General features: G+C 42.8%; 1 protein-coding gene across 5 annotated transcripts in view; it reads right to left on the bottom strand.

Moving 5' to 3' along the window:
* Positions 1–1,704: 1,704 nt before the first annotated feature.
* The window catches only part of CDC16 (cell division cycle 16), a 29,158-nt gene continuing 15,982 nt past the window's right edge, over positions 1,705–14,880 (bottom strand). The window contains exons 13-19 of one of the 5 annotated variants that reach the window (XR_011569845.1): positions 14,283–14,435; positions 12,972–13,035; positions 10,577–10,638; positions 9,537–9,672; positions 7,962–8,052; positions 4,346–4,810; positions 1,705–3,246 (exon numbers count right to left, since the gene is read on the bottom strand). Coding sequence is in view for 2 of the 5 variants with exons in the window: in XM_070800550.1 (XP_070656651.1) it covers positions 4,551–4,810; positions 7,962–8,052; positions 9,537–9,672; positions 10,577–10,638; positions 12,972–13,035; positions 14,283–14,435 (766 nt within the window). In the remaining 3 variants the exon portion in view is untranslated. Of the gene's footprint in view, positions 3,247–4,335; positions 4,811–7,961; positions 8,053–9,536; positions 9,673–10,576; positions 10,639–12,971; positions 13,036–14,282; positions 14,436–14,880 lie in introns of those variants that run through there. The other 4 variants (XR_011569846.1, XR_011569847.1, XM_070800550.1 and 1 more) reach the window with 4 other exon arrangements.

Genomic DNA, 14,880 nt, shown 5'->3' with positions numbered 1-14,880 from the left:
TTTTCATTGTTTCATTAAGTCTAAAGGAATCCTATATATGTACACATGTATGTGCACACATGTACACACGTATGGATGTGAGAGTTGGACTATAAACAAAGCTGAGCACTGAAGAAATGATGTTTTTGAACTGTAGTGTTGGAGAAGACTCTTGAGAGTCCCTTGGACTGCAAGGAGATCCAGCCAGTCCATCCTAAAGGAAATCAGTCCTGAATATTCATTTCAAGGACTGATGCTGAAGCTGAAACTCCAATACTTCGGCCACTTGATGCGAAGAACTGACTCATTGGAAAAGACGCTGATGCTGGGAAAGATTGAAGGCAGGAGGAAAAGGGGACAACAAAGGATGAGATGGTTGGATGGCATCAATGACTCAATGGACATGAGTCTGAGCAAGTTCCAGGAGTTGGTGATGGACAGGGAAACCTGGCACGCTACAGTCCATGGGGTCGCAAAAAGTTGGACACAACTGAACAACTGAACTGAACTGAAAGCAATCCTATAGGAATAAACTATGATGAAGTTGCACACACTAGATCAATAGTTTCCTTGTCTGTCTCCAATCAACTCTGTATTGAAAGCCTAGTTATGCTGATCAAAAGCTTTTATTGTGACAAAGAAAGTGAAAGCTGCTTAGTCCTGTCTGACTCTTTGCAACCCCATGGATGATACAGTCCATGGAATTCTCCAGGCCAGAATACTGGAGTGGTAGCCTTTCCCTTCTCCAGGGGACTTTCCCAACCCAGTGATCAAACCCAGGTCTCGCACATTGCAGGTGGATTCTTCACCAGCTGAGCCACAAGGGAAGCCCAAGAATACTGGAGTGGGTAGTCTATCCCTTCTCCATCAGATCTTCGCGACCCAGGAATCAAACCAGAGTCTCTTGTATTGCAGGCAAATTCTTTACCAACTGTGCTATGAGGGAAGCCAAGGAAAATGCAGTTGTCAGATAAGAGAGTTAATTACATCCTGAGGGTGGAAGGTAGGGGCAAAATGGGCTGATGGTGAGAAATGGCAGAATTTTATAATTCATGTTTGCGTAATGAAATTATTCTTACATAAAATTTTATAATACAAATTCAAGACAGTGAAGGATACACACTTGTAAAATCGCTTGTGATTTTACATGAAAAAAAAGTACAGCTCAAAGAAAATCTAGCTTCCTACACATTACCGAGCATGTTTTGTTTAAAATACACACAGAACTACATCCAAAACAAAAGCAGTATTACGTAGTCTCCAAATGTCAGGGAACCTAGCCCTAACTGAACACTCCACCCATGAACATGGCACTGGTCACAGGAAGGGTTACATTTTACTCCAGAACACAGGTCTAATGGATGAATGACAGTAGCTTAAAGCAACTGGTGACCATTACACTCTTATTTTTCTTCAAAGATGACAACACGGTCACTTTAAAGTTGGCAGGAAGGCTGATATTTTAGGAAACTATGCATTATTACGAAATACTAGAGCTCTGAATCGTAACAGAAAAGTACTTGGCAGAACAATTACACATTACCTGTTTTGTTTTGTTTTTTTGACACTTTCTGAAGATTAAACACTGATATTAAACTGCTGCTGATGTGGAAAACGGCTTAGTCGAATGTCTTGAAGCTCTTAAAGAACTGTCAAGGAGGTCATGGCTTAATTATGAGGTGTTCACTTTTCCAAAAAACTAAAAAAATAACACCACATGATCAGTGAAGAAACTAAATGAAGCAATGTTATCATCTGGTGGACAAAAATAAATGCGCAGACAACATGACCCTATTGTGTAGAAAATTCTAAAAAACGAATACACACACACAAATTAAAGCTAAGATACAAATTCAGCATACAAAGTCAACAAACAAAACTCAGTTATTTCTATACACTAGGAATGATACAATCCAAAAAGGAAACTAAGAAAACAATTCCATTCCCAACGGTATTATAAAGAATAAAATAATTAGGAATAAATTTATCCAAGGAGGTAAAAGACAATGAAAACTGGAAAACATTCTTAAAAGACATTAAAGACAAATAAATGAAAGCTCATCCTGTTTACGGGATAGACATAATACTCAGATCCCTATCAAATTCCCAATGGCTTTTTTTCCACAAATGAAAAAAAATCTAAAATTAATATGGAAATTCAAGGGACTATAATAGGCAAAACCACCCTGAAAAAGAACAAAGTTGCAGGACTCAAACTTCCGAATTTCAGAGCTTCCTACAGAGCAACAGTTAACCAAACACTGGTACTAGCTTAAGGATAGGCACATGGACCAGTGGGACAGAATTCAGAGCCCAGAAATAATTCCTTACATTTATCATCAATTCAACCCTAACCCTAACCTATTTTAAAGTGAGCAAAGTATCTGAACAGATCTCTCCAAAGAAGATATACAAATGGCCAATAGTACCCAATCAACATGACTGGTCATTAGGGAAAGGCAAATCAACCAAAATGAAATTTATCACTTCCACCTACTATGGGAGCTAGAGTGAAAAAGCAACAGTAAAAAGCATTGTGAGGATGCAGAGAACCTGGAACCCTTGTGCAGTGGTGGTGGTAATGTAAAATGGTACAGGCACTGTGAAGTCTGCTGTCTCTCAACCACAGTATCATCACATGACCCAGCAATCCCACTCCTAGGCATAGACCCAAAGGACTGAAAATGGGGGCCCAGACAGACAAGCACACAGCCACGTTCACAGCAGCATTATTCACAGCAGGCAGAAGATGAAAGCCACCCAAGTATCCGTCAACAGACGGATGCAGTAAATACACACGTAATGGAATGCTGTCCAACTGTAAACAGGAACAAAGTTTTGAAAAAAGCTACAATATGGATAATCCTTGGAAGTATTATGCTAGAGTAAAAAAAGAAGACACAAAAGGACAAATATTCTATGATTCCACTTACATGAAATTATCGAGAATAGGCAAATCCAGAGACAGAAATCACATTAGAGGTTACCAGGTAATGTTCAACGCTGAGTCTCTCAGTGGTGTCTGACTCTTTGCGACCCCAGGCTCCTCTGTCCACAGAATATTCCAGGCAATACTGGAGTAGGTTGCCATTTCCTCCTCCAGGGGATCTTCCCAAATGAGGGATCAAACCCACGCTTCTTGCATCCCCTGCACTGGCAGGCAGATTCTTTACCACTGTGCCACCGGGAAACCCGGGGCTGAGGGAGAGACAAGTGGGGAGTCACTGCTCAGTGGCCAGTTTCTGTTTATAGAGTGATGGAGAAAAGCTGGAAATAAATGCCACTAATTATACACTTGAATAAAAGGACTACCTATGCCCACATGCACACATTCTTTACAGAAAAATGGGAAAGAAAGCAGAGTTCCCATACATTAACTGCTCCCCTCCACCGGATCCCTATCTTGCATTAATGTGATACAGTTGTTACCAAGAGTGATGCATTAGTGTTAACTCAAGTCCACAGTTTGTCACATACATTTTACCAAAATAAAGGAAAAATGCAGAAGAAAAACACAAACGGATTGGGGCAAGTGACAAGGACGGAAGAGCCAAGCTGAGAGAGTTCCAACAGCCAAAGCTAGAACAAACGAAGCCACAAGTAACATTAGTATAGAATTACAACCGAAAACAGAAAATACGTTTACACGAGTCAGTGCTGATAAATAAATGGGATCAATAAATAAAATGAATAAACAGAAGAAAACAGATGAAATCACCATCCACTCCAGGGGATGGAGCTTAACTTAAACCCTGTGTCTAACGGAGGGTAGACTGTACTTAATGATTTGTTTCTAAAGTGTGGAAAGGGGCGAACGATGACTTCTCAGAGGGCAGACGTGGCAGACTCCAATGCCACCAGTGATCAGGTTGACACCTCCTGTAAGTCATGCTGACAACACGCACCCCTGGCACATGTGATGAGAAAGGTACCTCACACCTCAAACCCAACGCTCCAGTCCAATCAAGAGAAATAGTTGAAACAAACCCAAACTAAGGGAAATTCTACAAAATATCTGACTAGTCCTCTTCAAAACTGTCCAGATCATGAAAGACAAGGTCTGAGACATCGTCACAGCCAAGGAGCCTAAGAGATCTGACAGCCTAGGCCTCCCAAATGCAGATGTGGAAAGAGGACATTCATAAGAAAACTGGTGAAATCCCAAACGCCTGGAGTTTGGTTACTGAAAACCAAGGTGGATTTCTAAGTTATGATGAAAGCCTCACAGCCTCGTGAGATGTTAAAAATACGAGAACTGGGTGAGAGCATATGGAAGCTCTTGGTACTATCTTTGTAGATTTTCTGTAAGTTCAAAATTAGCCCCAAATAAAAGTCTGTTGAAAAAAAGACATGAGAGATGGTTTACCTTCTTTATTTCACTTTGCATTACTATTTTGTAGATTCAGAAAACATCTGTTGCAAAACTGTGCAATCCAATCTCTTAAGGCAAGTATCCATTCCTAAATGCAGAGATGGGGTCCGGATGCATGTTGAGAAACTGGAAATGTTTAAGACAAGGATGAGAGGAAAGACTTACTCTAAGACAAAGGGGAACTGGGACTAGTCTGGAATCATGTACTGTGGTCTGACATAGACGTCTCTAACATCATGTCACTTTCATTCATTTCAATTTCAAAGGTTTCTTCCAAGGAAGGTCTGGAATCTGGGGTTTTCCTTGAGGTTTCTAGTGGTGCAAGCCCTGCTTCTTCCACAGTCTGTTTTTCTACTTCAAATTCCCTGAAATCCCACGGAGGTGAAATAATGTTTTTTAATGTCTTCATTGTATGCACATCGAAATCATAACATTTTAGTTTGTCTTTGATATCTGCTCCTAAAAAGACAGACACACCACAGTAAGAACAACACAGAAAATCCCATGTGTCATTTCCAGCAATACATAACACTGCTCTATCATTTGGGTCACATGTCCTTGTAAGAGCACATGCATAGCTAACGAAAATGTTCCCATGTCTCTCTGCCCCATGGGTCTTTATGATGAAGGCAGACTATGGGGAAGGCTCCCAGAAGCACAGGCAGGCTCAGCTCCAGGGCTTCAGCAGCCGCCTCCTACCCTCAAAGGAGTCAGCACCAACAGGAGCCTGTGGGCAGGACCTCCTCAGCAGCTGCAGATGGAGAACTCCTGGCTGGCACTTGGCCAGAGTACAGTCACAAGTCCCAGGCCCAGAGAAACACACTGATTTTCCACAAATCAAAATTTTAAGAATAATGGATGGGCCACGGAGAGGCCCAGCTCTATCAGGGCTTCCCAGGTGGCACTACTGGTAAAGAATCTGCCTGCCAATGCAGGGGAACCAAGAGACGCTGGCTCAATCCCCAGGTGGGGAAGATCCCCTGGAGGAGGAAATGGCAACCCACTCCAGTATTCTTGCCTGGAAAACCCCATGGACAGAGAAGCATGGCAGGTTGCTCCATGGGGTCACAAAGAGGCGGACACGACTAAAGTGTCTTAGCACAGGTTCAACTATTCTGACGTAAACAACTTGACAGTTTTACAGGCTTCAAACTAATAGCTTTCAGTAACAGATGTCTTGACAGATAACACACAAGTCTGCTAAAGATAAAAACAGCACAGCATGGCAGTTACAGTTAATAACACCCTTTTACATATTCAGAAGTTGCTGAGAGTTTACCTTGTAAGTTCTCATTTCAAGAAAAAAATGTTTCTGTGTTGTGACAGATGTTAACTAGACCTACTGTGGTGGTGATTTTACAATGCAGATATTAAATCATTATGCTGTACACCCGAATGTAACGTAACATTATATGTTCAATAAAATAACATGTAATGAACCACCTTAGAAATCTCCTTTTGTAAGACCTCTACGAGGGCAGGCAAACATCCATTCTAGTACTGGGTCTCCAGACATTTTTTAATAGTTTTCATTCATGCATTTATTCTGGGCTGTGCTGGGTCTGCACTGCTGCACAGGCTCTTCTCTGGTTGTGGAGGGCGTGCCTCTCACCGCAGCGGCTGCTCCTGTGGCGGACCACGGGCTCTGGGAGCGCAGGCTTCAGTAGTCACGTCTCCCATGCTCTGCTAGAGCGCCAGCTCAGTCATTGCAAATGGGCTTAGGGGCTCCAAATGAATAAACTACCCGTGGCATGTGCGACCTTCCTGGATCAGGGATTGAACCCGTGACTCACTGTGATGAAAAGAATGTGATAGAAATGGTTTTGTGCAAACTGTAGCCTACAGGGGGCCCTGAAACTTTAGTTCTTCTGCCTCAGGCCCTGAGACCACCATGCTATAAAGAAGCCTGGGGTAAAGACCCACGGAGGGGCCCAGCTCTGTCAGTGGTTCCCCTGTGCATGATACCATCTTAGACCGCCAGCCCTGCCAAGTGAAAGCCCAGCACACAAGTCACCACCCAACCTGAGGGCTGTGGGAAACGGCATGCCTCTGCTGGCCAGAGCTGTGCACTGGGCAACAACAGGCCTGTTTAACTTCAGCAAACGTGTTGTTAAACGGTTTACCAAAGAGTCTGACCTATTTATAATCCAGCAATAACAACATGCGAGAGTCCCAGCTGCTCTGCGCCGTCGCCAACCCCAGGTACTACCAGTACTTGTTTCTTCTTGCCGTTCTGGCAGGTCATAGCGATGCCTCATGATGGCTTTTATCCACTCTCCTGGTAAGTAATGACACTGAGCACCTTCATTTGCTTGTAATTCTCTGAATATCCTCTTTGGTGAAACTCCTGTTCAAGTATTTTGCCCATTTTTGATGACACTTTTTCTTACTGTAGGATTATGTGTAGGATTTTTTGCATATAGACAAGCTCCTTGATGAATGTATATGTTGTAAGGGACCTCTCTTGGTCTCTAGTGTGCCTGTTTGCTCTCAAGTTTTTAATTTTATTGAAGCCTACTTTAACACTTTTTCCCCTTAGGCTTTTACATCCTGTTAGAGAAGTCTTCGCCCCCCAAGATCTCAGGAAGCAACCTCACTGCAGCATTCTTTCCTTTACAGTGTTCCTGACTAAGGGCCACAACTCCACACCAACTTACCTCTGCAGTTCTTGCTGTTGTTCACTCAGTCATGTCCAACTCCTTATGACCCACGAACCGAAGCCAGGCTTCTCTGTCCATCACTGTTTCCCTGAGTCTCCTCAAACTCATGTCCTCTGAGTAAGTGATGCCATCCAAGCATCTCATCCTCTGTCACCCCCTTCTCCTCTTGCCCTAAATTCTTCCCAGCATCAGGGTCTTTTCCAACAACTCCATACCAACTTACCTTATGACTTGCTAATCATTTATAAAAATTTGAAAAATTACATAGCATTGAAATGTGAACATAAGGCAATTTAACAGTCCACTGAAGTGCCAAGATTAACATGCTATACTCTGCATTGTAAAACAGTAAAGCATTTACTTATTAGAAAAACCCCTCAAGATTTCTCAGTTATGCAGATAGACTGACTCTTGTGTATCACCCATGTTCTAAATGGCATTTTGCATAAAGCGAGTACTTGACTTTACAGTGAATGGATACATAGAAAGTGAATATAGCAAGTACTTGACTTTACAGTGAACGGATACACAGAAAGTGAAAGTGAAAGCAAGTCAAAGTGAAGTCGCTCAGTCCTGCCGACTCTTTGCAACCCCAGGGACTGCAGCCCACCAGGCTCCTCCGTCCATAGGATTTTCCAGGCAAGAATACTGGAGTGGGTTGCCATTTCCTTCTCCTGGGTTGGGGATCTTCCCAACCCAGGGACTGAACCCAGGTCTCCCGCACTGCGGGCAGACAGACGCTTTACCCTCTGAGCCACTAGGGAAGCCATGAATCATTAATCCCCACATGCTCTTCCATTGAAATAAATGGAGTTTCTTGATACTACTATAGCAAGAATGATCAGAAAAATAAACTTAGAATTTATATGAGAATCTGAGACACCTAAACAGAGATATACAACGATCTAAGATATGGACTACAACATCAATAAGAACAATTATAATCTTACCAATATAAGCTTCAGAATCACCAATGTACATTTCAATGCAATGACCAAGCATTGTAACAGAAAATGTATCATCTCGCCTAAGACCAAGGGCCTGCAGAGAAGATTCAGCCTGGTTATTACAAGAAAATCTGTTTCTTTCTGATTGACTTAAAGCGTTGCCATGGATCTCATTTCTAAATATTCCAGGGAACTCAGGATAGCAGTGAAAGGAGGTTGTTATACAGACAACATGAGTGGCTATCGTAACTGCTGAAACTGGATGATGGGTATGTAGTGTGTCATTACACTATTCAATCTTTTATGTTTGAAATGCTGCCCTCCAGAAGGATTTTTAAAAAGCCCGCGAAACCTTCTGTATTAATTAAAACACAGAAAAGAAATACATTATGTAACACTTAAATATAGACATTTGAAAGGTCACAAAAACTAGAAAACTTGCTTAGTCCACACTCCTGCTCAACAAGTATCTGGTCATCTCGGTGGTATTTCAGGACTTCATCTTCCCTGAAATCTCTAACCAACCCTTGCAAACCAGTTACAAATCTATCATTCACTAATGTAACTTTGAAATGTTGTATTTTCTCATATTTTATCTTTTTCTCCAAATACAGTTATTTCATCAATTTGAAGACCCACGTTTTTTCAAATTCTAGCATCTGAACTTTGGAAGTCTTTCAACAGGTGGCTTCTTATTACTGCTGTCAGCTGGTCTCACTGTGGTGAGCACGCCTGTGTCAGCAGTGTGGGCCTGGCGGCCACATGAGTAATACAGACTAGACCACATACCACCTGAAGAATGCCCAAAGGAAGCAATGAGTTGTGGGCATTATCCAGAAACGTTCTGGTACACTTTCTGGCAGAGCCAGTGTCACTAGCTGGGAAACACCTGAGTGGGGAATGTGTACTGGCATGTGGACACAATTTTGGGGAAAACAGGAATATTGATCACTTGGTACAAAAGTGACTTAGAACCAAACTCTGAACGTGAAGAACTGAATATCCTAACAATTTCACTTATATCTTCTTTTATGTAAATAACAGAGTGCTCCCTGACAAAAATCTATGCCCTAATATGTCCAAAAGAGAACTTTTTCTAAGCAAACAAAAAAACCAAAGTGACAGGAAAGACTTAAAGTTTAAATGGCAGCATAAGTTTTGACATAATCTTTTTGCTTTCTAATTACTAACGGTGGCTTAGATTTGATGAAATACTGCATATGGATTAAGGAGAGAGCCTGTTCCAATGACGAGTGCAGCAGTTCTGCTCATGTTGGGCAATTACTTTTAAGTCATAAATAGAAAGACTAGACTTCCCAAAGGGCTCCCTAGACGTGCACCCAGCTCAGCTGCGCTGACAGATACTCAGGTAAGGCTCACATCTGAGAACTGTACGACAACTCATACACTTTTCTCTGCAAAGAAAAGAGTAAAATCCAAGGTTGCCTGAAGAATTTTAAAACGTACATTTTAAATTGCACTTCTCTGAAATAAGAAAACATTGCCTAGAAAAGATGTTTCAAACAAGTGGTAACTCTCAATCAGATTTAAAGTTCTTGGTACAAACGAAAGACGTACGGTGTGGAAATAGTCCACAGCGTTCTCAAAGTTGCCCATCAGACTGTGAATATAGCCGATGGCGGAGTAGGTGGATGCGTTCTGAGGGATTAACACCAGGGCCTGCCGGTGGTAGTCCAAGGCCTCAGCATACTTCCTATGAGGAGGGAGAACAGAAGAGAGAAGCAGTCAGTGGGTACAGCGGGTTTTCCCGGATGGGCACACACAGAAACACCTCCCTATATTACAGTCATGGTCTACGTGGCAATGCCCCTCACATCCACTGTGTATCCACTTCAGTCTGTCTCCCAGCCGAGTGCAGACAGTTCCACAGGGCCACCAGTTGAACCCCACCCTTGACTCTTGGGCCTAGCCCTGGCCCCATCACGCAGCAAGGCCTCTGTTAGGTGAAGGCAAGCTTCCCATGCCAGGGGTGGTTAAAGGAACTAAATGGTTTTGCTTTAAGGTCCACAGGAGTCACCTGGAGTAGCATTTCCCCAAATTTTCTAGAATACTTGCTCTATAGAAACCCTGGTGACAAAAGGTTTCGTGCACGATAATGTCTGGGAAACGCTGCAGTTCATCATGCATAGTAAAGACTGCAAGATACCCTGAAAAACCTGCTAACTTCTGAGTAACTTCAAGGTTATCAAACTTATTTAACCAAAGAGTCTCTTTCTCAATTATGATCTAATATCATACCAGTTATCACTCTGTGAAACTGGCATCTAGAGGAAAGCAGTGGATTAGGATACGAATATGGCTTTAATTAGGTGCTACTGTCCTAATTCTTCTAAAGTAATTTTGAACAGTTAAGCATTTAATCCAAGAATACAGAAGTTATTACTATTCTCAATATATTTCTAAAATAAAATTATACTAACAAAGGTAATAAAAACATTTCTTCAGTTGCTTGCTATATCTGAAGAACCAAGTACAAGAAAACTAAAGGATCTCAAAAATATGGAAATAGAAAAAAAAAATTATGGAAACAGCTACACAAAATTAAGTAAAATTTTAGTCACAAAGAAAATTTCTGAAAAACGCTTTACTTCACTTACTTAAGTTTTCTGCACACATGGCCCAAGTTGTTCAACAAAGGTTCCCATTTGTCAACTGTCACCTAAAACAAAGCACATCAGACCACGACTCACAAGCGGCTCCGCCCTGCCCGTCCGCACGGCAGGACCTCGCTTGTCTGCGGGTATCCCCTGGTGCTCCCACAGCACTGAGCCAGGGTTAGTGGCTTCTCCATCTTTCCCACTGGAGGACACTTTCTGAGGTTCATTTTATCAGCACAATTTTGTCAAAGAGCCCATCTATGCCTCAAATGTTCAAATTCTGTACCTCCAGCCCAGAATTCTCCATCTGCCTAGTACATGTTTCTACTTAGAAATCTCACAAGCACTTCAAATCCAACAAGTCACATGCTAACCTTATCCTCTCTCCCGTCATCCCAGCTCAGAAACATCACCCCTCTGAGTGCCCCACTCACGTCCATGCCATCCCCGACCCAACCCCTCCAGGAACCACCTGCTTATCAGACTCCTCCCAGAGCTCCACCCCACCACTGACAAGTCTTGTCTGACCATGCCGCCCCTATGAGAGCTGCTCCTGTCCCACCACCATCTCAAGACGAGGTGCAAACTCTCACGTCCTTTCAAGGCCCCTGGAGACCCACATTTCGCCCTCCTGCCCTGTTTCTTGATGTTCTCTGTGAACTCAAAACCCAAGCCATACTGAAGTTTTGCACATTCCCTTTGCAATACCTGAAATGCCCTGCTCCCTACTTCTGCCTGGCCAGCCGTCCACCCTTTAGGACTGAAGTGCATTTCCTTGAACCCAGAAGGCCATCCTGACCCACCCACTAGTCTGTGTCGGTTCCTTTATTTCCTCAATCACAGCCCTTCCTGTGCACTGCATTGTTACTGCCAATTTATATCTGCACTGATCTAAGAGCAGGCAATATCGGGCCAGTTCTCTGTTGCCTACCAGCTCAGAGCTCAGGACACAGCTGACAGGCAGCCGTGAGTCAGGACCAAGTGAATCAGCAGACCTGACCACACCCTCTAACTCCCCTGAGCCCAGCTCTGGGAGGCACTGCCCACGTCAAAGAAACAAATCCTCTATGATTCTTAGGCGCAAACTGCTTTCCTGCGGCTACTCTTGACATCTGCAACAAAGTCACACAGTTATCTTTGCCTCCTCATAAAACTTTTTAATGGGTACTTGGAAAGTTTAATAGTACTGTGCTTTTGCATTTAAACCATTACTTTAAATATCTGCAAGAACCCAAAGTGCCTTCAAATCATCAAAGTTATAATTTCAATTTCAACTGTGCTTTGCAACAGTGCATGTCAAACTTCTCTGTGCATGAGAATCGCCTGGAAGTCTTGCTAAAACTGCAGATTCTGGTTTGGCAGACACAAGGTTCTGCGCTTCTAACAAGCTCCCAACTGATGCCGATGCACTGCTCCAGCCTGAGTGGCAAGATCCTAAGGTATTCAACACTTTGAAAATGGGCAGGGTCACAAGTGCAGCCCTGTGTTAACAGAAACACATACATCATCCAGACCACCCGGGACTGAACTGCGGACGACCCGCTTATACACAAACGTGCAGACACACAGAATACGGTGTTCTTAAGTTCATGTGACAAGAGGCCAAAGTAAGCAAGGCTGTGTCTACAGGGACAAGTAAGCTGTCACCGGGTAGGGAGCCCAGGGGAGCTCTGTCTGTCTCCTCAATAAAAACAAACTGACAGCTGAGGAAGATGTGTGTTGTGGGTAAGTGTTCCTGTGGGCCGGAACAGAATGACATGGGAAGTGGTAACAGAACAGAATACGACAACATGGGTGTGAATAAAAAGAATCAGGACACAAAGAGCAACAACATGCAAACCTCTGACCCACGGAAGTGCACAGGGCCCAAAGCTGCCACGTTTAATGTAATATCAGTGTTCAACACGTCCAAGAGAGCTGGAAGCACAAAATCATGCATCTCCCAGGAACCAGAGCCTGGTTACAGATCTGAACATATCTTAAATACTAGGTAGGGAAGAACAACAACAGGTCTAATCTTAATTACACCTGGCCCTGTTCCTGCAGAAAGGGGACCTGTTGCTACAGGTACCCGTTCATCAAAAAGAAAGGACAAGTCAGACATGACAGTGCCCACCCCCTTCCGGGATCATCACATACTCTCCCCACTGAACAATCATCAAATGCATTCCAATTACGCCCACAGATCAAAACTAGAGCCTCCGAAGAAGCAGACAGCCAACTGCCCTCTCACACTCTTTTTTCACCACGTACCAGGATAAGTCAAATACTGACACACATCTGCGATGATAAATATTAGGCTAATACATACTAGGCAAGACAGATACTATTTTCTTCACTCAATACTAAACATATTTATGAGTGTGTCTGTATTTACAGATATTATATAGAATACCTCATTCCCAATTGCTTTAATTTTTTCCAAAGCATCGAGAAACCATTTTTCTGCTGTTTTCCATCTAAAATAGAGGGGAGGGAAAAAGTTGTAGTTTATTCAAAATTAGCACATATAAACATTTTAAAAATATGTGAATTATCTTCTTCTAATAATAAAAATGAGATAAACATGTGTAATTAGTTTTTTAAAATTCAAGGGAGACAAATGATTACTTTTATGGCATTACCTTCACAAGAGCTCAGTACTTGGGAGATAGAGCATATTCTCATTACTCTCAGTAATCAGGTTCTACAAAGACTGTGAACAGCACTTTCGCCAACACGGAACCACCGCTCCCGGTGGGAGAACCACGCCCTCTGCTCGCAGGTTCACCAGCTGCTCAGAGCACCTGTTTCCACACGCTGCAATGTGGCACCATCTTACTTAATGCACACTGCTGGTTCACGAACACTGAACTCACAGCAAAAGCACTGTGACTGCCGCCTGCACAGAGCTCATCTAACCCCACACTCTATTCAAGGCATGTCTCGGCCCTCCTGCACTTAGGACACGAGCAGCACTCCGGCATTCTGCTTGGGGGTCATGTTAAACTGTGAAATAACCAAGAAAAGCACAAGCGGGAGGTGGGCGGCGGAGGGGCCCAAAATAGACTCCAACTAAACTGACTGTATGAAATCATCACTACACATTATTTTAAGAGGCTCCAAACTCATAAAGACTAGATAACCCAGTTCTTAGAATACACACCAATGCCACAAAGAACACTACACTGGTACTAATTTACTGGTTTAAAATGTACGCGTAGTTTAGTGTAAAGGATCACAGGCAGTTCTTTCGGTGTGACACCGAACTGCCTGTTCTGTAAACATCCAGAGCAACAGCAAGCCTCAGCCACTGACCAGGAAACTCAGAGGCTGGGCCAACCTAATTGGTTAACTTTTGGATTAACTGATAACTGAAAGGGAAACATTTTTGTTTCAAAATTGTGAGAAATCTTTCTCAAATGTATGAATCCAATTCCTGGTCAACAAAGAGATGACAAGGGATTCTGCAGTGCCTCCAGGCCACCCTGTAGTGTCCAGGCCTGGACCTAAGAGCTTGTGCCAGCCCACAGTGAAGGGGATCAAAACCCGGGTATAGTATTTTTAAAGACTTCCAAGGTAATGGTTGCTATTTCTTTTTAACTGTCCACCTCCTTCTAAAATAAGACATCTATTAAGAGTCACTGGCCAGTTAAGGTTAAACTCTAGTGATCAAGGTTTTGCTCTGTTTACAAAAAGGAACAAAAGGGCTCCCATGGGTACTTACTCTCCATTTTGAAATGCAACCACTCCAACCTCGTGCATAACAAAAGGGTCTTCTGGCGCGATGCTTAGAGCTTGGCCAAAGAATCTTTCAGCCAATTTTGAGTTATTGGTCAATCCATATTCTAATCCAATATAAAGCATTGGCAAGTGACACCTAAAAGTATTGGAAAAGTTCACATATTCAACACTCACAACTTTAGAATTCATATTTTCAAACCCTGTCTGCAAAATTACTTTTACATACCAAAAAGAGCACTTAGCTTTTTTCTAACACTTCATTTACTAATATTTAATGAGTATCTAATAAGCTTTTAGAATAATCAGCTGCCACTTCTAGAATCTATCAGCAACCTATTTACCCATATTTTCCATTATTCTACAGTAAAAAGACAGAAACAAAACCCTTGTAAAGCAGAAGGGCAGGTCCCATGTGTTCGCATCCATGCCCCCAGCCAAGACTATGTTCCTCTCACTGACTCAGCAACACAGACCCCTCATGGCTGTGCTCAGTCCCCGCTCCCACTATGGAACCAGCCCCGCCCTCAAGTGGACTTCCACTGCATCGGTTATTAGCAGTTCTTCGCTAAAGAGCTTGGAAT

Source organism: Bos indicus, chromosome 12, assembly GCF_029378745.1.
Source record: "Bos indicus isolate NIAB-ARS_2022 breed Sahiwal x Tharparkar chromosome 12, NIAB-ARS_B.indTharparkar_mat_pri_1.0, whole genome shotgun sequence".
NCBI lineage: Eukaryota > Metazoa > Chordata > Mammalia > Artiodactyla > Bovidae > Bos > Bos indicus.
Note: the sequence above shows the minus strand (reverse complement) of the source record. Positions and strands in the feature narration are given on the sequence as shown.